Source organism: Gallinula chloropus (assembly GCF_964237585.1).
Source record: "Gallinula chloropus genome assembly, chromosome: 3".
Classification (NCBI taxonomy): domain Eukaryota; kingdom Metazoa; phylum Chordata; class Aves; order Gruiformes; family Rallidae; genus Gallinula; species Gallinula chloropus.
The window spans coordinates 12,001,485-12,027,456 of NC_140087.1; the positions used below are offsets into that span (position 1 = coordinate 12,001,485).

The 25,972-nt window shown below is 42.4% G+C and overlaps 1 protein-coding gene across 1 annotated transcript in view; it reads right to left on the reverse strand.

The window, feature by feature from the left end:
- Positions 1 to 25,972, reverse strand: part of SOBP (sine oculis binding protein homolog) — a 116,536-nt gene that overhangs the window by 72,368 nt on the left and 18,196 nt on the right. The window contains exon 4 of the mRNA XM_084261548.1: positions 19,374 to 19,525. Coding sequence (XP_084117674.1) covers positions 19,374 to 19,525 — 152 coding nt within the window. The remainder of the gene's footprint in view (positions 1 to 19,373; positions 19,526 to 25,972) is intronic.

Genomic DNA, 25,972 nt, shown 5'->3' on the forward strand with positions numbered 1-25,972 from the left:
TTAGTATCACTTCCTAGCACAAGGAATACATATAAATATGTTTTATAAGACAATGTAGTGCTTCTGGGGAAAAAGTCATAGTCATGTGGAATCAGTCTTCTGATTTCTCGTGAAGTTCACGTGTCAGTGGTGTTACAGGAAGTGCCAGGATCCAGGAGGAGGGATACAGGGAAGCAGAAGCTGGTGGAAGGAGGGGCAGAAGGACAGGCAAAGGAAATCAAGACTAACAGAAATGCTTCAGGGAACACAAAAAGCGTTGAGCCTTCAGATGGAGGAATTTTGGAGAAACAGGCAACAAGAAAATGTCACCTCTCCAGTTTACATAAAACCTGGATGCTAACACCAGCCACCTAGGATATGGCTTTGGAAACTGGGTCTTATCCAAACCACCTCAGAACAAGCTATGTCAGTTTTAACTGAAATCACCTGGATCTTCTCTTTCCTTTATCCCAGCTGACTGGGGAATGTCCCCTTCACTTTGAGGTAAGTAATTCTCACCTGACATTTATCCAAAATTGTAAACTGTTTCTAAACAAGAACAACAGCAACGTCCTTCATACTTGGAGGCCTAAAGCAATGGCCTACTTGGGAATACAGCTGTTCCAAAATACATGGTTAATCTATTAAAAATCACTCCAGACAAACTGATGAGAATGACCGGAATCCAATTCTGTATCTTACGCAGTTAACATTACATACAAGCTGAGATACTTGGTTGTGAACTTTTACTTACTCTGTTAAACTTTCTGGACTTCAAGGAGTTGAGGAAAACTACTGAAATACATCAAAAGAGAGAGTAACTCCTTACCATCTCTCAGACTATCTGTTACACGCTTTTGTCTAGTAATGCCATGAGGACAGACTAGGATTAAATTAAACAAACCCTCCTGCAGTGCAGGGAAATGCCTGGATGGCCTCCAGGAGGTTATTTCTGCCCTAACTACTTCTATGTCAGAGCCATTTTAGGAATACGTATGAGTGGAGAGATTAGGCTCGGATGAATCCAGGATATCAGGCTGCAGTAGGTTCACCAGCCCTTTCCTGAACTAGCAGTAGTGACTTTTTGCAAAAAAGGAGCCATCCTCCTCTCACCTGTATTACCTTCTCCCTGATGCTGAGGGGATATTGCATTTCTCTTTCATCGGCATCCCTTCTCCTGTGATGGATCAGACTATTTACTTAGGCCTGAAGACTATCTTATGTGTCCTCTACCACACAAAAATATCATACATAAATGATTCAGAAGTACATGCTTTATCCATTCCTCTTGTTTAAAATCATGTGAGCCAAACACTAATCACTTCACTGCCACTCAGCTCAGGCTTCCTACTGACTTCAGCCCGCCTATGAATGGGCTGAAGGCAATCTGACTCTCACAGATGTGGATGTCTATCTGTAAATCACAGAATCACAAGGTTGGAAAAGACCTTTAAGATCATCAAGTCCAACTGTTCCCATCCTATGCTAAACCATATCCCTTTTTTTAAACACGTCCAGGGATGATGACTCAAGCCCCTCCCTGGGCAGCCTGTTCCAGGCCCCGACAACTCTTTTAGTCAAAAATTTTTCCCTAACATCTAATCTGAACCTGCCCTGGTGCAGCTTCGTGCCATTTCCCCTTGTCCTATCTCCTGTCACCTGGCTGAAGAGACCATTGCCCACCTCTCTACAGCCTCCTTTCAGGTAATAACAGGTGGAGATAAGGTCTCCCCTCAACCTCCTCTTCTCAAGATTAAACATCTCCAGCTCCCTCAGCTGCTCCTCGTAATTTTACCTCTAGCCCCTTCATCAGCCTGGTTGCCCTTCTCTGGGCACACTGGAGGACCTCAATGTCCTCCTTGTAGTAAGAAGTCCCATCACAGTTCCTGAGAGATTTGGTGTTCACAACACCTAGGAAAAACCAAAATGTTGTGATACGTCTCCTTACTCTTTGCTTTGGCTGTTGTGGTGAGCAGAAAATATTCCACCAAAATTCTTTTGCTATCTTGATTAGCTTTCATTGATTCTGGCATGCTGTGCATTTATAACATTCATTCACGACAGTTATTTCAAAATTGCTTGCACTTTATCAAGTTTCCTTTTATATCCTCCCTTTTTCTTTTTCCAAGGAGGGCAAATATAATTTATTCACCTTATAATAAAGGAAGCCTAGAATCCCACTGAAATCCTTTGCAAACCCCCCACTGCCCAAGACCTCCACATCTGAAACATTATGTTCTTTACTCCCCAGTACTTCTCTTTTTCTGTAATCCCTACCTCTAATCTGTGTGTGCACCCGGAGAGTCCATCCCAGCAGCAACTCAGTGACCACATTGCAGAAGTGCCCCTATGAACCCCCTTGACCACCTGGGCAAGGAGATCAGTGCCCACAGGACTGCTCTGTCCCTTGCTTTGGGAAGAGGTCAGCACATCTCTCTCTCAAATGCAGATACAGTGCAGATGTATGTACCGACCCACTTCAGTCCCTGTTTTCTCATTTATGAATTCCAGCCCAACGATGGGAAGAGGGACCCAGATTTTCCATCACCATTTGCTCCTCCATAACACTCAGCTGAAGGGGCCTGTCTGTTCCCTGGGAAAAGCCAGAAACCTGTACAAGGAAACTTGTATTAAGAACACAGAGCCCCTGTACATCAAAGCAAAACCCCTCCCTTCCTATTTATACTGGAAACCTCAATACAGCCACCTCAGCCTTTGCTGTCAGTTTGGCTGCTACGGAAAAGTCTGTCCTTTGCTTTCAGCCACGTTTATTTTATGTAGTAAGTCATGAAACAGTAGTCAAAACTTTTCATTGCTCTAGTCTGGAAAAAAAAAAAGCTTTTTACCTCCTCAGTTATAAAGGAAGAAAAGCTTTGAGACCTTAGTAGGCAGGTTTGTTCATGAAACACTTTAAATATGAAAGAAAAAGCATCCTTCTTGTGATTCTTTTCACAAGTATATGGGACATTTTTTTAATTCTGGAAACAACAGCATGTGGCTACTGCATCTACAATCTTCAAACCAGATTTTCCCCTACTTTACAGAAACATAATTCCACCAATTTCTATGGGACTGCTACCCTGTAAAACTGGGTGATCCCATGGAGAACTTCTTTCTCCGTGTTCTCATTGCTGCTTATCGCAAAGATAGCAAGACCAAACATTACAGGAGAGGCTCTCTTCCAGCGGGTGTTACTCACGCTGCAGCACCCATGACAATTCACAAGTAAAACATGAACAAAATGGAAACACTCCGAGCACTGTTCTAATTGATGCCTGGGAATTCGCGTGTGCCTGCACACGTCCTGGATGCAGGTGATGTCGGTCAGTGGGGGATAGTTTCTGTAAAATCACAGGCCAGGGTATACCTGGGCACAAGGCTTACTTCACCTCGGGAGACACGCTGTGACTTAGCAGAGGCTCACTTTTGTCACCGGCCCGGCTGCGCTGGACAGAGACCTCATTGCATGACTAGACCCGATCTCGTATCGGAGCATCTGTGCTTCAGCACTGCCAAACACGCACATCCTTCCTGACGGGCCAGTCAGGACCAGTTAAGCCTCACAAATGTGTTTGTGCACGGCGCTTCAGCACTACAGCACACACAAAACCTGCTAGCTTTCTTCCATAATATTTGCAAATTCCCTAACAGTTGATTATTTATACATTAACCCACAGACTTCATTTCTTCCATCTTATACCCATCCATTGTATATGTAGTGTTGTTGCCACTTGCTCTGTTAGGCACGAATTAATGCATCAGAGCTGTGTAATTTATGCATGCTATTTTGTCGAGTCTGTTTGTATGGAATCTGCTTTGGAGAGGCAAGCTGCTCTGTACTCTGGGGCCAGAAATAGTATTAATTCTTTTTCTTTTTTTCCTTTGGTGCCACGGATCAAGGTAACTTCAGAGCAGTCACCAGCAAATCTTTGATGAGATGGAAATTGCAATGTTCCGTGTTTTATGCCGTTTCAGGTAGAGATGATTTGTGTGCGTGCAGAAGTGTGACACTGACATAACAGAAGAAAACCTTAGTTGACATGGATGTTCAGGGGATGCCATTATCCGGGCAGGCAAAGGACCAAGGACAAAGGACCGATTTACTAAGTTAGAATATGACTGTGCATTTCTGGGTTTCAAGAACGAGCGAGGCAACCAAACTGCCTGCCTTTCCCAGGAAGCAGCCTTACCAGGCAGACAGCTTGTTCCACTTAAAAGCGCCCCACTGCAGTAACAGTATTACTGGGGAAATGAAGACACAACATACACTCTTTTCTTACTGCTTTACAATTCTCAGGTCAAGTGCTAATACATATTACAGAGCTCTCTCTGGCAAGTATTGTTAGAGCTGTCATTAAAGACCTCCAAAAGTCTTAGCTGTGCAATTGAAAATGTTTCCAAATCCTCTTATCCCAAACATAACAAATCTCGCTGTTGTTAAATCTGATGTTTTGTAAATTTGATACTACTTGGCTTATTGAAGGGGCTGGAGAATGTTTTTGTGCAATAACACAGATCTCCAGAGAAGGAATAATGCATCTCTGTGACAAGGGAATAACACAGATCTCTGGGATGGGCTTTACGCAGACTGGTGGAAAAGGGAAAAAAAAAAATCAAAGACCACCTCCAGTACAGTATGAAGATGATTCTAGGATTAAAAGGCACAATAATGCTACCCAATTACAGCTCCGCCTGGGTCACGCGCTATGTGTAGCAGAAAGAAGCAAGATGGCAGATACCCTGGGTTATTTTAATTAATTTAATCATGTGACTAATTGGTCTCTGCTGGGTTTCTGTGGTAACTGCTTCCTAAGTGCTGATGGGCAATTGTGTTAAATGTAGCTTGGAAACTGCACGTAGGGTGCAGTGCCTTCTAGAGAGCAGAGGGAATTGTACAGCTGTGCGGGGAAGGTGCTCCTGCTGGGGTGCTGATTATCTCCGAGCACAATGTTTACAGCTGCACTGTCCTCTCCGCTCCTCCGCAAGCACGCTTCCCGAAAGGAATACGCTTATTCGCAGAAAACCTGCTAGACTTTCTTCCTCTTGGGCGTGAAAGGAGATTTCCTGTAGGGATATGCGAAGGCACATGTACGCGGCAGAGCACGCGCTGTCTGGAGACAAAGGGAGAGCAGCGAGAGCGCCGCGCGTGCAAAACTGAAATGACTCCTGCGTGCGCAGTGTGAGGCCCCGGAAACCAGAATGTCTCCTTAGCGGTGGCTGCCTCTGAGGGTAAATCCATTACGGAGCCCTGACACGGGCGACGTGCGAAGCTGTTTTTTTCCAACTGCTCCTGCATCTCTTGCATTATTCATGAAAATCCCTAAATCCGCAAGGGTCACAATTAGCATGGAGCACTGCAAAATGGCACAGAGCCGCCTCCAAGATTGGCAAACATGGAAACGACTTGTAAAAGTCATTCCGTGCTCCGCGGGTTGAATTTCGGATCACCGCAAACAAGTTGTCATCCTGCTGGATCCAAACTTACACCCGCGTCTCCTCAGGTGGTTAATGTAACAGTGCGGATGGAAAGATGATTAATAATAGCAACCTGCATTCCAGGAATCACAATTGCACATAAGAAATCAATGCTTAATGGGGTGGTAAGTTAAGCCCCAGTAAGGGCACAGAGAAAAAACAAACCCAGAATTTCCCCAGTACTTTTCACCAAAAAAAACCCCAACCTAAGAAAACATCCATAAGACAACACAAGACATGACGCAAATACAGAACGTAACACGGGACAGTAAATGCCATACCTTCTCCTAACCTCGCCAGTGAAAATGCAGGTATAGGTGAGGAAATGTAGGAAGACATAGCCAGAGAGAGGTTAAAAGTGTGGCAGCTGTGTTGCGAATGCTAGAAAGGTTCCACTTAATAAAGCAAGGGAAAAGATAAGGCAGAATGGTGAAGGAGGAAAAACGTGCATTACCTCCCTGGCCAGGGCTACTGGTGAATAAAGAGCTATCCAGCCTAGGCGTGGCAGACTTGGGCTTTGTTTTATTTAATATAAATTAGGTTAGATTTAAAACACCTTACGGAGCTTTACCAGCAAGAAGTGCTAGTTGTAGGATCATGAAGCACACAGACAAATATCTAACTCCTCATTTTTCCCACTGAAATGCCACCACTGGCTTGTAGCTTGGGCTTCAGTTCTCATCCTACTGACACCAGTGGAAACGCTGTCCCTAATATCCGCCGGACCAAAATACCTCATTTGTTTCAAAACTAGTGGTCGGTACCTTACTGCATATTCTGTTCTGCAATTTACAGTGACTTTTCAAACCTGAGTTCAAGGGTGAAGAAGCAAAAAGCTCAAAATAGCCACATTTGCCACCAGCTTCCTTTAGGAACCATCTCAGAAATTATGCCGCATGCTCTAATATCTCTAGCTGTGCTCTTTGGAAAAGTCAGGCAAAGCGAAATTGTTGCACGTTACATTCTATGCTGAAATGTCCAGATACAGTCAGTTAGAGTACTACATGACACTTCTTTAAAAATAGCCCTTACTAAGTGAGATTCAACACAACCTCACATATTGCTTCCGTCTTCTTGTAAAAAGCCTTCTACGCTTTCCGTATCTGCATCAACAGTAAATATTAGAAAATACTGACATTTTCATAATGCTTCAAAGGAACAGTGTGGTGACACTGATAGCTGCATTGTGAACGCTGCAAAATTTTATGAAAGATTTGAGCACGACTGCAAGGGAGACGAAACATTTTCATTCTAATGATAATAATAGAAGAAACTTTCCAGTGACACTCCAGAAAACCAATTGCTTCTCCAGACCCAGCGAGAGCGAAACGGAGCTATTACAATCCCTACACTGGGCCAAAACCACAGCTGATGTAAGCTGCCCCAGTGATTTTAATAAAGCTATGCCTGCTTACACCAGTTAAGTGTTTGGCCGAGCAAATGGGACGCGTCAGTTTAGATTTGGATTATGTCACGGAGCCCTTCACGCTTGCTATGCCATCAGCGCAACCACTCTGATTAGGAAGATGGGTCTCGCCATAGTGATCAGCCCATTTGTTCACCTCATCTGGCAAATTGCAGCTGACAATAGCCAATACCTGAAGGAGTGAAAAATATCCTATAGTCTAGGCAGTTATGGGATGCATCTGGGGCTTACACTGGCAGGCAATATCTCTGATGAATGCAGTTTGCTTGCCGTTGCTCTTCTACTTGGCTTAGCTATACATTTTACTAATAATCATCAGTTTTATCAAACCTTTGCAACTATACTATTTAATGTAAGACACGGTTCAATTCCCACCCCAGACAGAGCGCTCCTGTTTATTTAAGTGGCTTGTGGCTCAGGCCTTTAACTACTATTTGTGATAGTTCAGTCTAAAAATGGGCAGTGTAATTTTGGGAAGTAATACTGCCTGCGACATTTGAGCGTGCTACCCTTTCCTTTCTGCAGAAGTCGGAGACAGAAAACACAGAGGAGACGGTGTATGCGTTCCCTCTGCCAGTGCCAGCAGTGTTTGCTCGTTCCAGCTTAGTATGTCCCAGGCAAAGCAGCCCGTTTCAGGCCACAGTTCCAAGTGCTAACACATCAAAGTATTATGCATTGGAACTGCAATATAAGAACTTCTTTCCAGCCTTCCCCACAGGCTGAACACCTTCATATTCCCTAATGCATCATCCCTCAATGCTGTCTGTCCAAACTCCCTCCAAATCTTGCCACTCCTTGTTCTATACATATTTCAGCAGTCACCCACCTATCCTCAACACCCCCACGGTCCAAAACCTAGTTGCAGCCATTTATCTACCATTACCTCTGCACAGTCCAACTTAATACCCTCACCTGTCCTCAGCTTCAGCCTCTTGCCCAGCTTCATTCATTCCACTGAGAGATTTTTTTTCAGGGTGTGTTGCTGTTCTGGGTTTTTTTTCTCCTAGACGCAGTAACTTGCCTTTGTCAAAGTACAAGTAATTTAGCCAGGGTTGTTTAGGTATTTCTAATTCCTCCAGAGAATTATTTTCTGTCCTGCCTGATACCCACAAGTCCTCCTAGTTTAGTATCATCTGCCGAGCTTGTGAACTTGCTCTCTGTTCTTTCCTGGAGATCATTAATGAAATATGAAACAAGACCAACCTCACGAAAGTCCCTCTGGCACGTCTCTATCCACAACCTGATATGCTGCTCTTTATCACCATGCTTTACTTTGTTCCTTGAGCCCGTTTTCAGGCCACTTGACAGTGTTCATATCCAAAGTAATTTGAATTAATCTGAGGGTAAAGTTTCATGAGATGCTATTTCAAGTGCTTTACTAAATTCCAAATCCATTACAACTTCTAATTTCCCTCCCTTAGCTGATTTCCATATGTGTGTGTGTGTACACACTAGCTGTGTTTGCTTGGCAGAACCTCTGTACTCCTCTGTTGCTCCTCACCCAATGGTATAACTGCAGAAAATGGGGATTTGGTTGAGTGGGTTTGTGTGACTAAATATCTGCTTTTTGTTGAACAGTTAAACTTTTTTTCTAAAAACAATTAATTTTTCTGTAGCAAATTGAATTAAAAAACTTTTTGTAGCACATAGAAAAACATTCCTCAGCATTATAAAGTAATTTTTGTGTTGGCAGTAAACACAGGTCCTTTGGAATGCAATCAGTTTCTTATTTAAATGTCCAACTTAATATGAAAATGAGGACTTCAGTACACTGCTGTGCCAAAATGCGCTCATTGTTTCCATGGAGGGCATCAATCTACCCCTAGACATCAAATAACACATCAAAAATAAACAACTTGATGCAGCAAACATGATCCTGAGTCCAAATAAACTACGTTCACCTAAATATCTTTGTCTAAAAGCTGTTATGTATAACAATTACATCCCAGCTGTTCTTCACAATGTTATAACCTGCCAGGTCATGCCTAACTGAAAGTTACTTTATTCTGCTGGTAAGTAAATTTAAATAAAAATTACTTAGGAACTCTCAGCTTCACTTCTTGTGCTTTAAAAGAAAGCAACCTTCTCTCCTATTTTTTTTTTTTCCTAAGCACCATACAAATGACTTCCAAATTTTCAGGAACAGTTGCTGGTTTTAATGATATATTGCAGATCCTTGTCAATATCTCTGCTGCTTCACACTTTTATTTCCTTAGGAACACTCGGCTGAGTACCATCTGCTCCTGGTGATTTACTGCTCTCGAGTTGCTGAAGTTGCTCCATAACTTCCTCCTAAGAGACTTCAATTTCTGTTGTAAGGCCACACTCTGATTTCCTGTGAAAAGTGTCCTTGGAACAGGAATTTCCTCATCATCCTCTGCACTGAAGATGGACGCAGAAAATGTAATTTAATTTTTTCTGCTATTCTGCTTTTTCCAAAGGGGCCGGAGTCACAGCTGGGTGCCCTGCGGCCATGGGGTCTTACAGGTGGCTTCTTATTTTCTGCAGAGTCACTTTTCCCATACTTTCTATAGTGCCTTGTCCTTTTATTCCTGCACTTCATCCCAGGGACCCTTGGTTATAACTGACTTGATGACTCTTTCAAGTATTTCAAAGGATGAGTTTTGTCTTTAAAAAAAGTGAAACCTTTGCTATTTCTGGTGCAAGTGTGCCTGGTACAAGTATTTCTGGGACAAGTGTACACTGGCCATTTGCATAGTTTAACAACCACACTTCTCATCTAGAAAAAAAAATGTTATTTTCCTCTCTTGCTGTACAAAAATCCACAGAAACAGTAAGAAAACAGACCACATGTGAAATAATGGAGCTGGCCATATACAACGTATAGGCAAATATGCAGAGATACGGTCCAGGGCTCACAACAAGCAATGGGACATCAGCCGTTTGATGCCAAGGCAATTTGGATCACGCCCAAAGGTAGCACACCAAAAAGCAGAGGGGGTTTTTGTCTCATCTTTCAGTTACAGTAATCATAGGTGTTGTTTGTAACAGTGGTAGGTAACAAATTTTCCAATAAAAGTGTGATTTTTAAGTTGACAGTGTCCCCTTAAGCTTATGCACTTCTCCACTTAACTATGCCAGATTTACTCTCCCCTTTCTACTTTTTCCTTGCTCAGAGGTATACGTACCATCTGTGCATCTAATATGGTGTTCTTAAATAGCCTCCAGAGTGATTCAATGCTGCTTCTTTCTTCTTCCCCCCCCCCCCCCTTTTTTTTTTAAACTTTCTCCTGGTTAACCCTTTTCCTTGGTATTTTAGAGCCTTCTCTTTCAGAGTTCCAGGTTCTTCCTTTCTCCAGGGTAAAGTTACCGTCTTCCAACACAGAAGTTAGGAGTAAGGTCACCTGTTCTTTTAATGTTCATGCATTAGAAGAACCTCAATGGGGAGCCACCTTATCAAGGCACTGCTATTGATAAATTGCTCTAAACCATTTGACAACGGCCAAAGCTGACCATTATTACTTCTACACCATGAAATTATTCAAACCTACCTCCTCATAAATATCTAAATGTCAATGTTCTGTCTAAATGTCTCAATTAAGCTTTTAAGACTTACATTTAGTTCTAATCTTCCACCTGATTTAGTAGCACTGTGCACTGCAACTGGGAAAGCCTGGGGGCTAAATTAAAAATAATAAGACTAATTGAGACTGGTTTGCTCTTTGATTTCTAATGCAACGGGTCTCCCCTTTGATTTGATAGTCCAAATTTCAGGAGAGGGAATGGTCACAGACACACGGGACACAGCACCACTGTATCCATCTATGTGATAAGGGGGAAATTACTGCATTTGGACAGTGCTAATGAGGAAGCTGAGTCCTTGGTGGTCTCACACACTACTCCTCAGTAAAGCTGTGCTGGGCTACCATACTGTGGTGGTTTAGCCCTGGCTGAAGCATCCCCTGCAGCCCTCCCTTCTCCACCAGGACCCAGCCATGCAAAATTGTGACACATACCCCGCTGAAGATCCTTCCCTTTGTAAAACCCAGATAACAGCCAGAAAGACACTCTGCTCTGCTTTTAAAGTAAATGGACAGCAATGGAACCACACCTCCTGCCCGAGCACCTTCCACCAGCCCCTCCGTGCAATGGAGGCAGAGTCTGGCCTCCTGCTTCTTAGGCAGGAGATTAAACAAACCAAAACCATCTGAGGCCACTCGTGCATGCACACACACGCCCCTCCCACCCCCAACGCCACCAGACACTTTACGACTCTTTCCAAAAATTATTAAACAGATGAGTACATTTACTTTAGATACAAAATTGCATCGAGGCTGACAACTTGGAACATGTGTTTGCTTTCAGCCCAATTCAAATCCAAAGGGCTGAGTTGTCTGTGCTTGGGGGTTTTGACAGAGCACTGAACTTAGCTGGCCAGCAAACTGTCTTTTATTGCTGTGGAAAAGAATTTCTACAGGAAAGATTTTTGACATTTTCAGACTTTTGCCCTATAAAACCCACCTCGTCCTTCCAGCAAGTTCGACACTGGCACGTGGAGCACAGCTTGATATACAGCGAGAAGCTGACTTTAACTAACACTTCCCGATCGTAGATTTTCCTGTTCATCTGGCAGCTTATAAGGTACATCCATTTGGCCTCTTCTAGCCTCATTTGGACTAAATTCAAGGTTGATGTGTGTCAGGGTTTCTTCAGTCTTCCCATAAACCAGGAAATGTTTGCAAACAAACCTGAAAGAGATGAAACTTTCCTACCCAGAAGGGGCCATAAGATATACGATGTGATTTACTCCCTCAGCCTGACTCAGTTTCATCCTTGAATTTGTCCAGAGATTCCTGTGTGTGATGGAGAGGGAAGTCACAGCTTTGGAGGAGGATGAGAGTAAGTAAATACAGACCGCTGGCTGACAAGAAATGCCATGACTCTGCTGAACTACTGCCTCACCTGCACAAATTACTTCACCACTAGCAAAGTGTGACAGCAACATGTCCTTCTGAGAAACTTCAGGACTAGAAAATGACCTCACACCTTCAGCTGGGCCTCTCAGGTTTTCTACTGCTGCCCACCGAGGTCCCCTGCCTGGGCAGAATTTCACCCCGTTAAACTGCACAGTTAATTGTAATAATCCATACGTCCTTTCAGAAGTGTGCATGAGGGGTGTCATTCACAACTTAGTTCTCAATCCAAACATATTTTTGAAAAACATATTTGCTTAATTTTGTTTTTTAAATAAAAATATATAGAGTGAAAAGAATTCTCAAGCTCCTTTTTCAATATTTCCCTAAGTTAATGAGCTGACTGATAAGTGAACAGATGCATTAAGGCAATAATTTATTCAAATGTCATGATATTTTTGAACAAACATATTATTTAATATGCATTTCATTATTTGCCCAGCTCTTATTAGTATTAATGATTGATGTGTTCGTTAGGAAAGGGAAAAGTGGCACCAAATATAATCAGTGCAAATTAGATTAACTTTGGAGATCTACCATAAGATTTCATCGGAATAAACACTGTTCTTGATGCTCATTCTGCGTTGGTCACGTGCAAACAAAGCTGGAAGGTGCCTAATTTCATAGGAGGCCAAGGCAATGTGGTCTAATCTAAGGTAACCTGAACCGACACATGGAACTTAGAGGAGAGCAATATTTTTTTTGAGTGATTGTCTAGCTCACACCAGTTGGAGCCAAATGGGTTCAGAGGTAAAGTAAGCAGTTGTATGTATTATATCCACTCATTTTCTGAATGCATCGTTGTCATGCATCTAAACTTTAATCAAAAATCCCCTGGTGATGTAAAAATGTCCTGGATACGGACCACAAAGTCTACCTTGCCAAACCTTTTAATGGAGCAAAATGTCTGTTGCTCCCCAAGTATCTCCCTCCTCCCTTCAATAATTCATCCTAAGTGAGTTAAGGCTTCAGTAAAGCACCTTGGTAGCCTCCAGAAAAATAGCTACCAGCCATCTTTCTTCCTCAGTCACTCTGGTAGGCAGCAAGTTCTCTCACATCTCCAGTATCACATTGTCATAACATCTATTTAAATCCAAATCACTGGTCTAAACTGCACACACCTAGCAGGAGAAACTCTTAAAAGCATTTCTAGTCAAGTCCTAATGCAGTTAAGTGGTGTTTTGTTGTTACACTTGCATGTAAACTAAGCCTACTTCTGGCAGGGAGAGTTGCAATTGCTGAAGCTGTCCAGAGCTGATAGGAGGACGCGTTGTGTAAACTGGTCGCTTTGTTTTTATCAAGCGCCCGCTGTGCAAGCGGCGTACTGTCATGTAATTAGCATATTCATCTTGATATAACCGAAGTAGCCAGAATGCAACACGACTGATGTAATATGACATGGTGGTTAAAATTAAAAGTGAACACGCCTTTTAATTGGATTGGATACCTGCTAGTAATTCAGACAATGGGAATTTGATTCAAATTTATAGTATTAAATGGCAGCAGATGGACAGTAAAAATGTCCACTGAGTTTGCAAACTGACAAGCACGCTGGGTTTGCCAGATCCCTTCATTAAGTCATTGGTGGCATCAGTCAGGTGCTGATGCATTTCATCGTTAGCCGTGTTAATACATTTTGCTTTGCTGTGGGTGAGCAGTGAGATATTCTGACTGATTGTCTTAGTTGGTTAATTTGGAACTTCATTTGCCTCTTCTAATCATGAAATTCCCAGCTTTGGTTTGGGGAGGGAGTTTTATGAGATTTCTAGATTTAGTGTCCAGTAAGTAGTGTCTAGTCAAGTGTTCAAGGCCAGGCTGGACAGGGCTTTGGGCAACCTGGTCTAGTGGGAGATGTTCCAACCCCCCTGCTATGGGCAAGGACAAGATGACCTGTAAGGTCCCTTCCAACCCAAACCATTCTAGGAGTCTATGATTCTATGAAGTAAAAAGGCCATCTGATGGCAGCTAGACAACGATGACACCCATCTCTTTCACAACTCAGGATTTGTTTTCTATCTCAGTATACGTTAGAGATTCTTGGTCACTGTCTGTGGCCTTCTACCCTCCACAAAGTCTAAAAGCATCCTCTGAGGGAGGATATTTTCCTTCCCTCTCCTTCTCCAGATAGCTTCTCAAAGAAGTTCACAACTGTGCCCCACGCTTGAACTATTTCCTCTGCCAACTCAGCGTCTCATCTGCATTCTCTCATCAGCACTCATTTATATCTCAACACAGCAATCACAGCTATGGAGATGTTTGTCATCTTTTCCCCTTCCACCTTCCAGCATTTGCAAGAAACCTTATTAACTGGTTCCTGCGGCAGATACATGTCCGCGCACACGCGGATGCGCACAGACACACGCATGGACACGGAAGCACGTAAACACACACAGGCACGTTCCACCCAATCCCACAGCAGAAGCAGCCACGTTGTGAACAACTTCTAAAACCCCATTTATCGACAGCTCCACAGAACCAAGGATGATTTCATGACAACCACACAGGACACCTGCTCTATGCTGACCTATCTGAACACCTCATTAATCCAAGTTAAAACTCTATGAGAAGCAGGATTTCAGAGCCCCACGTGTTTCAAAACTTATTACAGAAGGGGACTCTAAAAGCAGATGCAACAGCTAAGCCAGCTAAGCTTTCTTCTCTTTTTTTTTTTTTTTTTGGTAGGGAATATTATTTGCATCAAGCTGCTTTAAGCAATTCTCCAAATTTCCATGAACGACAATCATTTTACAAATTAAATTTTGCAGGTGCATAAGAAAGAAGAAAGTAACTTCTTGGGTTTTTTTTTTTTCCATTACTCATTGACTTAGCAGGGAGATTGTTACATGCTTCTTATGCACAGTTAAGCTGCACAATTAAGCTTGAAATCAAGAGAACTTTCTCTGACAACCCTTGGTAATAATTTTGGCGAATGATAGCTTCTGTTTACTCCCAGTTTTAAGCATGTGTTTGTATATACATGTCCATATTAATCACAGAGCGATATACGTTAATTAACCAAAAACCTATTCAGGCAGGAGTACTAAGGCATGCTAAGGAGTACTGATGCTGTGTGCTCTTCATTGTAATTTGGAATTTGTAAACTTAAGGAATTCTCTAATGCGACAGAATTTGGGACTAAACAAAGGCATACGACTTCTTACAGCTCCATTTGACTGTTCACATTCATTCTTTTTACACAGGTGAGATAAAGGAGCATAAAACACAGTGCCTGACCCCACTACCGACTCACACACAGAGCTGCCCATCACTGTCCCATACGGAGAGAAAAGAGCCATCATCATTAACTTCTTTGTGCTGCTATAACATCCTGTTGCTTTTACTTTCTGACTGATGCCTTTTTGTTTATTAGTATAAATGAAATTTGACTGCATTGTAAACAAAAAAATCTATCGTCTTTTTTTCCTGACTGGGAGGCAGTGTGAACTAGGAACAAGGTCAAATATAAAATACCTGAAGTGGCTGACAACCTTGCAGTCACTTCATCTCCAATGTCTTAGTCAAATCAAGCAAATTATCCTTTAATATATCTGTGAAGAGAGCCTATAACCTCTATGAATTCAGTCCTCATTCTAGGTTTGGCTATTGGGTCATAATAAATTTGTTTTCTGACTCATTGAGTCAATAAACTTAATTTCCAAATTAATCTTTTCAGGCTTCAAACTCACTGGATCCAATTACAAATCCAATCGTTCCCTTTAAATTTAATATTCTGAAACTTGGTGGTCTAGTGCTTTTCGCCCTTATGCACCTCTTTGATACTTAACTTCATATTAGTCGGCCTATAAAATCAAATCTCTAAGGAAGGGAGCATCGGAACAGCACCAAATCTTACAGCTTCGGCTACAAACGTTAGTACGAAATGCTCCCCTTTCCCACAACACTTCCTTTTAATTGGTATTATTATGCACAACAGGTTATCATTATAGACTAGTTCATTATGTGCATTTGACTATGCATACTAGACCAAACAGGATCAAGAATGCAGATTTGGGTTATTTTTACATGGGAATTGTGGTGGTATTTTTAGGGTTTTTTTCTAAATCGGATACAGCCTGAACACTTGACTCTGCCTAAAGTGGTAAAACCCCAATTTTTCTTTCATTTATTTCTAGTAACTTAGGTAAAAGTACACTCTGTGTGGAGGCCCGTTATAATTTCAAAATACATGTATTTCTCTTCTTGCAAGGCATGGTCGCTAATAGAGATAATGTGAAACGGTCAAGACTGCAGGATACGTGGGGTGAAGCTTCCATTCTTTTTCCTTAAAGCTTTCCCACCCTGGCTGTGAAGATCCCTGACAATCCTGGCTAGGTAAGGATGCAGAAGGTGCTCCAGCTTCTGGAGCACAAACTGACACAACCCCGCTGGGACAAAGGGCAGGAAGGACTGACATGCACCTCTGACCAAACCTCTTGGGTTCCAACACTCCCGAGGCCAGCAAAGATCTTACTAAACCTACCACGGGGGAGGGCTGGGAAGGAGTCAGAGGTTGGGAGTGGTCAGTGCTCACCTAATCTGGGGATTTTTGGAGCACTTTCGCTGCTCTCTGGGAGCACTTTAAGGTGGTCTCATAAACCTTCTCCCAGCTGGGAGTCTGTGGGCTTGCACTGCTCCAGCATGCATTTGCCCAGTACATGGCAGAGGACTGCCAGGTATCAGGATGCCAACAAAAACCCTAATTCTGAACACAGCAACTGGGATTCAGGGATGGGCAATTTGCAGCATTACTTAGTGCCATTTTGAGATATTAGCAATGACTTATTCCTTACTGTTTGAGCAGTCCTATCATTTTAAGCAAGTGCTTATTACAGCACTTCTTACCTAGGGGAGAGAGGGAAGACTGCTTAACACGATCCATTAGGAAATTCAAGCCCTAACTGAAGTGACCACAGAGCTCTATCAGCTCCCAGAAATACAGCAGCTGTACATATTTAACGTAACACAACACTATATTGTTGTGGAGATCCGCTGTTTAAAACATACATAAGGCAGGTGAAACGTGACTACTTCACTTCTCTGTTTGAAAAACGAGAAAGTGTGGAGTGGCATAACTTCTCAAATACATAAATGAGTGTTAGTCTCATGGAGAAGACAGGTACACTGTTGGACCAGTAATAACAGGTTAAAGGTCAGCAGTTAAATCTGAAACTATCACAGGCTTTTCCTTTGATCTTGCTCATGGAGACTGCACTCTATTCCAAACAGGCGAAGCACAAAATAAGAAGCATGAGGTTCTCCTGAATTCTACTGTACCTGGCTTAGCTTAACAACAGCATTTCCTAAATATTCTGTCCTCAGATCATCTAACACCATAAAAACACGTACAAGGGGCAGCTCGATTTTCCCTTCTGGGTCAGATCCTGGGCAATCCCAGGTTCCACGAGTGCAAAGAGGAAGAAAATTTGAGTCAATGGTTTAGCCAGGTAGCAACCAACACATTATCAAGTATGTGTTACCTTGTCATGTTTTGACAAGTCCTCCCATATGACATTATGTTAAATTGCAACCTCTTTAGTGAAGAACAGGACACTTCACTGGGGTATGATGGTATATGAGAAGATTTGGAACACCTACTGTTACTCAGATATATACAAATAATGAATACAGAGAGCTTTCTGAATGGAAATATTCAGCATCTTTTAGCTTCCAGAAGAGGTTAAGAGAGGTGTAGGAAAGTGAACCAGAGGGAATGAGATGCTCTAATTTATCCTTTCTCGTAACACAAGGACAAGGAGGCCTCCAAAAAAAACCCACAAAGGTAATAAATTTTAAGTCAGCAAAAAAGGAACATTTTTTCATATATTGTCTGACCGAATTCATGGCCATAAACTAGTACTGAATCCTAATGCTCGTGGGTTACTAGAAGGTTGAAATACAGCTATGCACTATATTAACATGTATTTATTTTCATCTGGTAAGGAATCTAAACCTCCTGTTTCAGGATTTAAGCTGTAGATGAAGGACAATCCACCATCAACTTCTTTCATCTGCCTCCCCAGGGTTTCCCAAATTATCTGGTACTCATCAGTGCTGGACACACAGGACCACCTAACTAGGATCACTGACAATGCCTCCATTACTATGAACTATCTTACCCATGTATATTTGTGACTGGAAGTCACAGGAGCATCTGCTGATGGTCATCTGGATCTTGTCACCCCAGGGTGTCTTACACATGGTAAGGCACACAGAACTGGATGTGCATAAACCCGCATGTGTGCACATACACATACATCCAAGAGAGCTTCTTTTCAAACTAGGAGCATCTAAAGAACATTTATTTCCCTCCTCCACAGTTTTTCTAGATTAAGAAGATGTAAACACCACTCCTTGCAGACGACTCACGTGACCAACTTGCCTGTCTGCTCCAGTAGACATTACGAGCTTGATTCTCCAAGACTGCCACTAGAATTCCACTCTACTGATTTTTTGCAACCTAATTCTTCAGGCATTTTTTTGCCTTTTTTTTTGGGGGGTGGGGGGCGCAGGATGACGTGACCCAAATTTATAAAGGAGGGTAATTTGCTATAACACTGCATCCTGAATCTAGGATCCATATGTACTTATTTGTAAATACCACAGATGTAAAAGACCAGATTTAGAGACCTGAATTCAGTTTGACCTTGACAGGCTTTGAATGTTCTTTAGCATGAGAGAAAATGGCATCATTTAGAAAACCAAAATGTAAAGGGTTTTATGAATAATAAATATTTCTGAGACAATAATGGCTACCCAAATACTCCCACTATTAAACACCAAAAGGACATGGTTACTTTTTGAACAACTAAAAATGCTAGAGCGTTCCTTCGTTATTTTTCTTTAAATGACACATTGCACATTCTGCTGCAGAAACAGCTGCTGAAGTAACCTAGGGGGCATTTTCAGCCACTGTACTTCAGTGATTACAGCAATTTTTGTAGACATTCAATATTAGGATTGCATTCTAATTTTAGACCGAGTTAAATTTAAATTGAGTAGGAGGGGTTTTCATGCTACTCTAGATGTTCTAACACTGCTTACCCCAACCCAAAACCTGCATAGTCTCTGAATTCTGCAGCAATGCTTATTTCTTAGTAATGATACACTTTAAAAGAATGAAACTGGAGCTCACTATCAGCAGTGGACGATGTCCGCTACTGTGATGGGATGCAGGCTTAGGCCGTAAAAGCATTTCCCCAATAGCCAGTACCATGGGACTTAGTGACACTGAGCAACCCTCCTCAACTCTATTTTCATGATTCCAACTCTTGGTTGTATCCTGAGACTCTAAGGCCAAACTGAGACTCTTACACTACTGCTTATTAGTGTTTGAACTCCCTGACTCTCATAAAACCCAAACATTGAGCTGAAGGAAACTGGAAGAAACAGGGTTAGTAAAGGGCTGACAGTCCAACAGACAATATGGATGGAAAGTGGAGGGACTAGGTGAAACAGAGAAAACAAAAGAAAAGAGCTTCTATTAGATACTAAATGAGACTCAGGCTGGGCCTGATTAGAGCTATGTCTATGTAGGTTACATCTTTCCTTATTTCTCTTACCTTGTTTCTCTTGAAATATGCTCTTCGGCAAGCTGCAAAGCACTTCTCGCTGCAGAAGCATTTCACTTCACTTCCCATACTCAGGGAATAGCGCTTGATTCCAACTTTCTGGCACCAGGCACACATTATTTGTACATTTGACACATCATCTTCTACAACAAAAATATAAGAACAATGTTTACACGAGATGAAAACACCTTCCTCAGACATCTGCACACTTAGATACAACCAGCACCGGCTCATCTTATTTCTAAACTCTCACTGTCTGAGAGCAGAACTGTGCACGCCTGTGATCACCAGCTTCATCCTCAGGCAGCCAGTGACCTCTGCCAGCCAGGCTCAGCAAATTGGCAAAGCTTCTAAGATGGCTGGAAAAGATTATTAGCTTAAAAAATGGTGCATTGCTGAAAAGCTCTGGAGATCTGGATAGCCTTTTAGCATGTTTAAGAGCACACAACGCTTTACTAAACAAGTAACCAAGACTAGAGGCTTCATGAGTATTGCTGCTTTGTTCCTGTTACTTACAGTCTGTTGCAGCGAGGCCCGGAGATGTTCTGCTCAGCAAGCTGGTGATAAAACACACCCAGAAGGTACTGCACCAAGGCAGGTCTCCAACAAGAGCCCTCTTCCAATAAGAAGGAGCATGAAATGCCCCTTTCTCAGTGTTGTTTTGAAAAAATGACTAGCATACCAAATGGGAAGGTCTTGTGTGAATATAGCAGTCACAGAAGTACAGACTCAAGCAAAAAGGAAGATACAGCACTGTGGTAAAGTCTGTCGGGTTACTTCCCAGTCTTTATGCTCATCAGTCATATTTTCATTCAGACAGAGTCCCTGAGTGTCTTTCAAGCTCTTCTCTAACGTGTGTTACAAATGTGGCATGCATGCCTTCTGCCATGTAAAAAACCAACCCAGGGCTTATTACTAAAGTGCTAGCAGTATCCTGGTACAGTCCTCATTCCCACCCCAGCTTCAAAGACAGGGGCAGTGAATAGTTAAGCCTCCCAAACAGATCCAGGCAGTAAATTAGCAGGAATCTTTCTCACTTAAAACTCAGAATCCTTCAATTCTTATGTCCAGTTAATGATACAGCGTGACCTTTCAGTTGTCTAACTTCTGGAAAGAAAAAAAAATCCCCAAAGACTAATTGTTAAAGCAGTTCCTGGTCCATGAGCTGTGGAGAATTCATAGCTCAGAGGGTCTGTCATGCAGCCATCCCATTTCCCTATAAAGGATTTGTTTTTGAAGCTACGCTGTCATCGTTCTGTAAAATTATTGGCAAACTAATTTTTAGCAGAGTGATTTGGCTCCTTTCCACGGCTATCATAACTCAGAACTACGTGCTGCATTTTATTCACCTTAACGGAATAAATACTGCCAGTTAAGTAACTTTTTTCCTTCCACAAATTGTGCCTTGATTTATTGCTACAAATAAAATTGTACAATGTAAAATAACGAGCTTTTAGTTTTAATCAGAATGTCTACCTTTAAACCTGTATTTAAGGCTAGGTTATAACACAGATTTGTGTTTAGTGTATTTCATCACTTACCCTTTTGAGTGGGATTTGCCTATATTATAAATTCTTTCATATACTCAACATCAAAGGAAATCAAAATGATTTGGCCAAAATTATCACTAGCCATCTGTAAGATCAAGGAGCCTGCCCTTGAGCTGGCTGCAATCTCAGCCAGCCACACAGGAGTGCCAGGTGCTCTTACGGTGGTGGTGCATGGTGCTGTCACAGCTCGCTCTCCAGACTGATCTTGGCCAGGATGCCAACTACTCCAACACAACCCAAGAGCTCTTCCCACCATTTTTATCCTCTGACATTTGAAGTAGTAAGCTTTAACAAGTGCATCCTGATTCAGCTACTTTTGCACCATAAGAAACCGGTTCCTTACAGACTGAATGTGCCCCTTTGAGTGTATCAGGACAACGGAAGATCCTGTGAACCAAAGGAAACAGAGGGCAACCTCTTGTTTCAGATAACAGCAACATATATTCTCCTACTGATAAGAAGTATTTTATCCCTGGAAAATACAAGATTTACCACCAATATTTTTGTAATAGCCTTCATTTCTGTGAGAATAACTGTCATAAATGAAAAAAAAGAAAATTACAGAGCTGAGAGAGAGTTCACTGGCAATGCATAAAACTGTAGAATCACAAAATGGTTTGGGTTGGAAGGGACCTCCAAGACCATCTAGTTCCAACCCCCTGCCACGTGCAGGGACGCCCTCCACTAGATGAGGTTGCCCACAGTCCCATCCAACCTGGCCTTGAACCCTGCCGGGGAGGGGGCAGCCACAGCTTCTCTGAGCAGCCTGTGCCAGGGCCTCACCGCCCTCACAGGGAAGAGCTTCTTCCTAGTATCTAATCTAAACCTACCCTCCTTCAGCTTAAACCCATTACCCCTTGTCCCATCACTACATGCCCTTGTAACCAGCCCTTCTCCATCCTTCCTGTAGGAAGGTACCCTTTAGGTACTGGCAGGCTGCTGTAAGGTCTCCCCGGAACCTTCTCTTCTGGAGGATGAACAAGCCCAACTCTCTCAACTCTCCTCTGGACTTGCTCCAACAGCTCCGTGTCTTTCTTGTGCTCTTGAGTGGAGTAAAAGTAGGTGCTGCAGCATCTCTTTTTATAGCAGGTTGGCTTGTCTGGGGCATAATTTTTAAGAAGGACAGAGCTCCACCATTGGGATTCTCAGGGGCTTTCCTGTGTGACTTCATAGGGGAAGCACCACAGCTACCATTCAACTCCCTGTTCACTGACACCCATCAACTGTCTCCCATGGGTGATGAGATACACCACACAATTGTCCATTTTCAATTACAAAGCACCAGCAAATATTTACATGGAACAGAGGCATTGCACACGTCTCTGCAGGAGGTCATGCAGGACAGTAAGGCTCAATCCACCTGCTTCTGCCAAAAGCTTCCTCTAAGATGCTGGCAAGAAGAGGGGAGAGAGAGAGGCACCCACTCCATCAAGTTGCTGTCCTCCCATCCCTGACTACCACTTCACAGAGAATCCTTTGAAGTAGCACTGCTTCATTTGTGGTCCATAGAACTAATAGTCAATAAAACAGCAGAAGATGGTCCACAAACTACTTCCAGCTGCTGTCTGCACCTCCAGGAAAAGACCTGAGATATCCAGAAGGCATCATCAATATTAATTGAAATGTTCATCATTTTGAAAGAAGGGAGGAAGAAAGGGAGAGAGTCTGCCTAAATACATAGAACTTGAATTATTTCTCTCTTCTACTCCCTTCTTCCCTCAGTCATCAAAGAATGGTCGTACACAATACAGTCCTTTTAACAGTAATGGTAATAGTAAAACTAGACACCTCTTCCATTTAAAAGACTCAGAAGCATTGCTTCGAAAGGATTCATTGAGTACCACCTCATAAAGCAGCCTGGAAACAACAGTCCTTCTGAGCATGAGCTTCCTGGAACAGTACACAAATATGTCACTTTTAAGTTGCCCTTGCACCTCAGGTGTAAGTCTGCCCAAGTACATTTTTGATGCAACTCTAATTTCTTGTAGTGCAGTTCTTCAGGTGAAAAAAGAAAACATCCATTATTGTGTGACTAATGCCCCATGAACCATCAATGAGAGCCCTGTGCAGCCCAGTAGGATTACCTGCTTTAAAACCAATCCCCTTTTTCTTTAGTTTCAGGTGAAGCTGGGAACAGCAGAGAAAAGGACCAGAACAATGACCTATGGCTTATGGGTATAGATAACTGCTGGGGACAATGATAAAGGTCCAAACCTCATGTGCTTTCCTTCTTGACACTGGCTGCAGTACAGATCTGAGCAGAAGTTGTGGAAATGACTGAGAGGGATGTTTCATTACTGTGTTTTAAGCGTAGTGACTGAAAAAGAGGACTGTGACATTAACAGAAAAGTATCAGTCCACCTATTTCTACCACTACAATCCACAGCAGTGGAAACTGCTAACTAAAAAAAGGGGGGAAAAGACTGTGTGAAATAAGGAATGCCAAAGTGCTTTGAGCACTGTACTTTGCTAAACACAAACTGGAATAATCCAAAACCAGTAAGTCAAATCTTCCATACAAGATAAGATTCCTCTCACTTTTACACAGACCCTTGTTTTGTTAAGGCCAAATTCTTTAAAAATCACTTTACCAGACTCTAGGCCTCCTTTCAGGAAAATGTATCAAATCCGCATCCCTAGAACACTCAGCAAGAACAACCTACTGCAACAAGAAAGCAAAGCAGCAGAGATGTTCAAATCCAGTAGTTTGAGACTGGTTATGTGTCTTGAATCTTTGTTCTAACCTTTTTCTAATGAGGTCTACGCTACGAAAGCCTCTCCACAGTAATTACATGAGTATACTACATCGGCAATGTTCTCCTTAGCTCACAGACAAACTTTTGCTGGCAGTCCAGCTTAACATATCCACTTGAGTAACACGAGCTCATCCTGACAGCATGCCTGTGTCCATCATGTGAGCTCTCACTGGAGCAGCTCTTCTTATGAAGACCACTCACCATCACTTTCAGGACTTGCACAGTTAGGCTGACACGTTTGTAAACTACAAAATTAACATTTTCAAGTCCTGGTACAGATCATTTTGAAGTGTAAAAAAAATATTTTTTAACAACTGCATTTTTTTTTTCTCCATCTGGGCTTGTAACTTTATGACCTGCTCTTGCAATGTGCTTAGCATGTTCTCAGATCTGTCACGCTCACGACAGGTAGCGCGGGTACTCATACAGGTGAGACAAAGAGGAGCTGGCATGGAGACAACTGAATAGTAGCAGGAGAGTTTTCAGCAGAACATCATAGAATCACAGAATGGTTTGGGTTGGAAGGGACCTCAAAGATCACCTAGTTCCAAACCCCTGCCATGGGCAGGGACACCTTTACCAAACCAGGTTGCCCAAAGCCCCAATCATCTGTACCCCTGTCTTCTATAATTACACCAGGCAATAAGAAGACATATTCCTTCCATGTAAAGTACAAGATCTGAATTTCCAGCCTCTGCTTTTCTGAGTTCTCAGCAATCCATAGGTAAACCTATCACGGGAGTTCCAATACTGTGTTTTTCTGCCCCTGGGTTGTATCATTACAGGTGGAAGAAGCACTCCCTGCACCCGCCGCACAGATACTGTTCAGATACATCTCCTTGTGGTTTTTAGCCTGTGTATTTTTCATAATGAACAATGCAATAAACACGGAGTGTTTGCAGTGTTAAATCATGTTCCCAAAGGGAGCAGTTTGTATAACAAGATAAAATTATCACATTATAATAACTAAATATGCATCAGTCTAAAGCATGCTTCAATTAATCATTAAAAGTTTGCACCGCCTCTTTAGGTCTTAATTAAGCAGAATGTTTCAGGGGTTTTTTTCCTTTCAAACCAGTGTGAAGGAGCTGCAGAAAATTGTTCCTCTTAAACCCAATGAGCAGCAGTTTAGTTTAATCGATCTTGTATGGAACCATAATTTGGAGAGGTGGGGGAAGAGATGGAAGGCAATGAGTACAACAGAGTAAATCCATCAAGTACAGCTCTGTCCCTCTATCTAAGCAAACCAGCACGACCTACAGTGCTTAGCAGGATGATCCTAAAATCCCTACAGTTCTGGAGTTAAATCCTGATCAGTTTACTAACTTTTAGGCTGCCTACTAATACCATTTTGAACTAACATGCATTTTCAACTTTAACTCCAATTTCAATAATTTAGGTGAAACCAAATGCAGCTACAGCTCTGATCAGGCAGACGATGATCCCTGGACACGTACTCCAAAACCTGACTGTCCACAGCTCCTTGCAAGAATTCAACTCTTCTGACAAGAAACTATCACCCCTGAAGGTGCCTAACTGCAGTACTGAAGAAGTCCTGCTGCGTAGATAGAAGCCCACAGGGTTCGGGATTGAGATCTCAAAAGGTATATACCCTGGACTGAGTGAGCCTGTGTGAAACCTGGACCTTGGCTGTGGCTGTACTTGTGATCTGATACAGAAAATATTTTGGCTTCCCATCCCTCATCAGTGTCTTCTCACAGCCCATCTCTTCCTGGCACACAAGTTTCCTTCCACCACAGCTAACAGCAGCCATGTCTCCCCAGTATTGCTTTCTTCTGTTCTCCCTTCTCCGCTCTTTGCTGCATCCCAACCCCTCATACAGGCAGTCTGGATCCCAGGGTTTTTGGGAGAGCTACAATAGCCCTTTCACCCCATGCTGGGAACAGCACTTAATCCACTGGCACACATCTTTAAATACCTTAGCTGCTTTCACTGCTGCTTTCTAATCAAAAGCTACAAAACTTTCTTTTTACAGAAATTTAGATCTTCACTTGTCTCTTAAGATTTGCAGCATTAACGATAAAGGCTCACTGCTTCCACTGGGACCTGACAGGATTTCAGAATGATTAATTCTGAGTGACCCATTGGCTGCTCCCAAAACCCCAGCTTGCCACTGAAGAAAACCAAGTAGCCTTTGTTTGGATTCTTTTTACCCCAAAGCAACTCCTGAGGTTAATGATCCTGAGCAAGGTAGAAAGACTGTTTCAGTCACTTCTCCTACATCTGAGATGCTTTATCTGATTAATCACAGACTAAAAAAAAT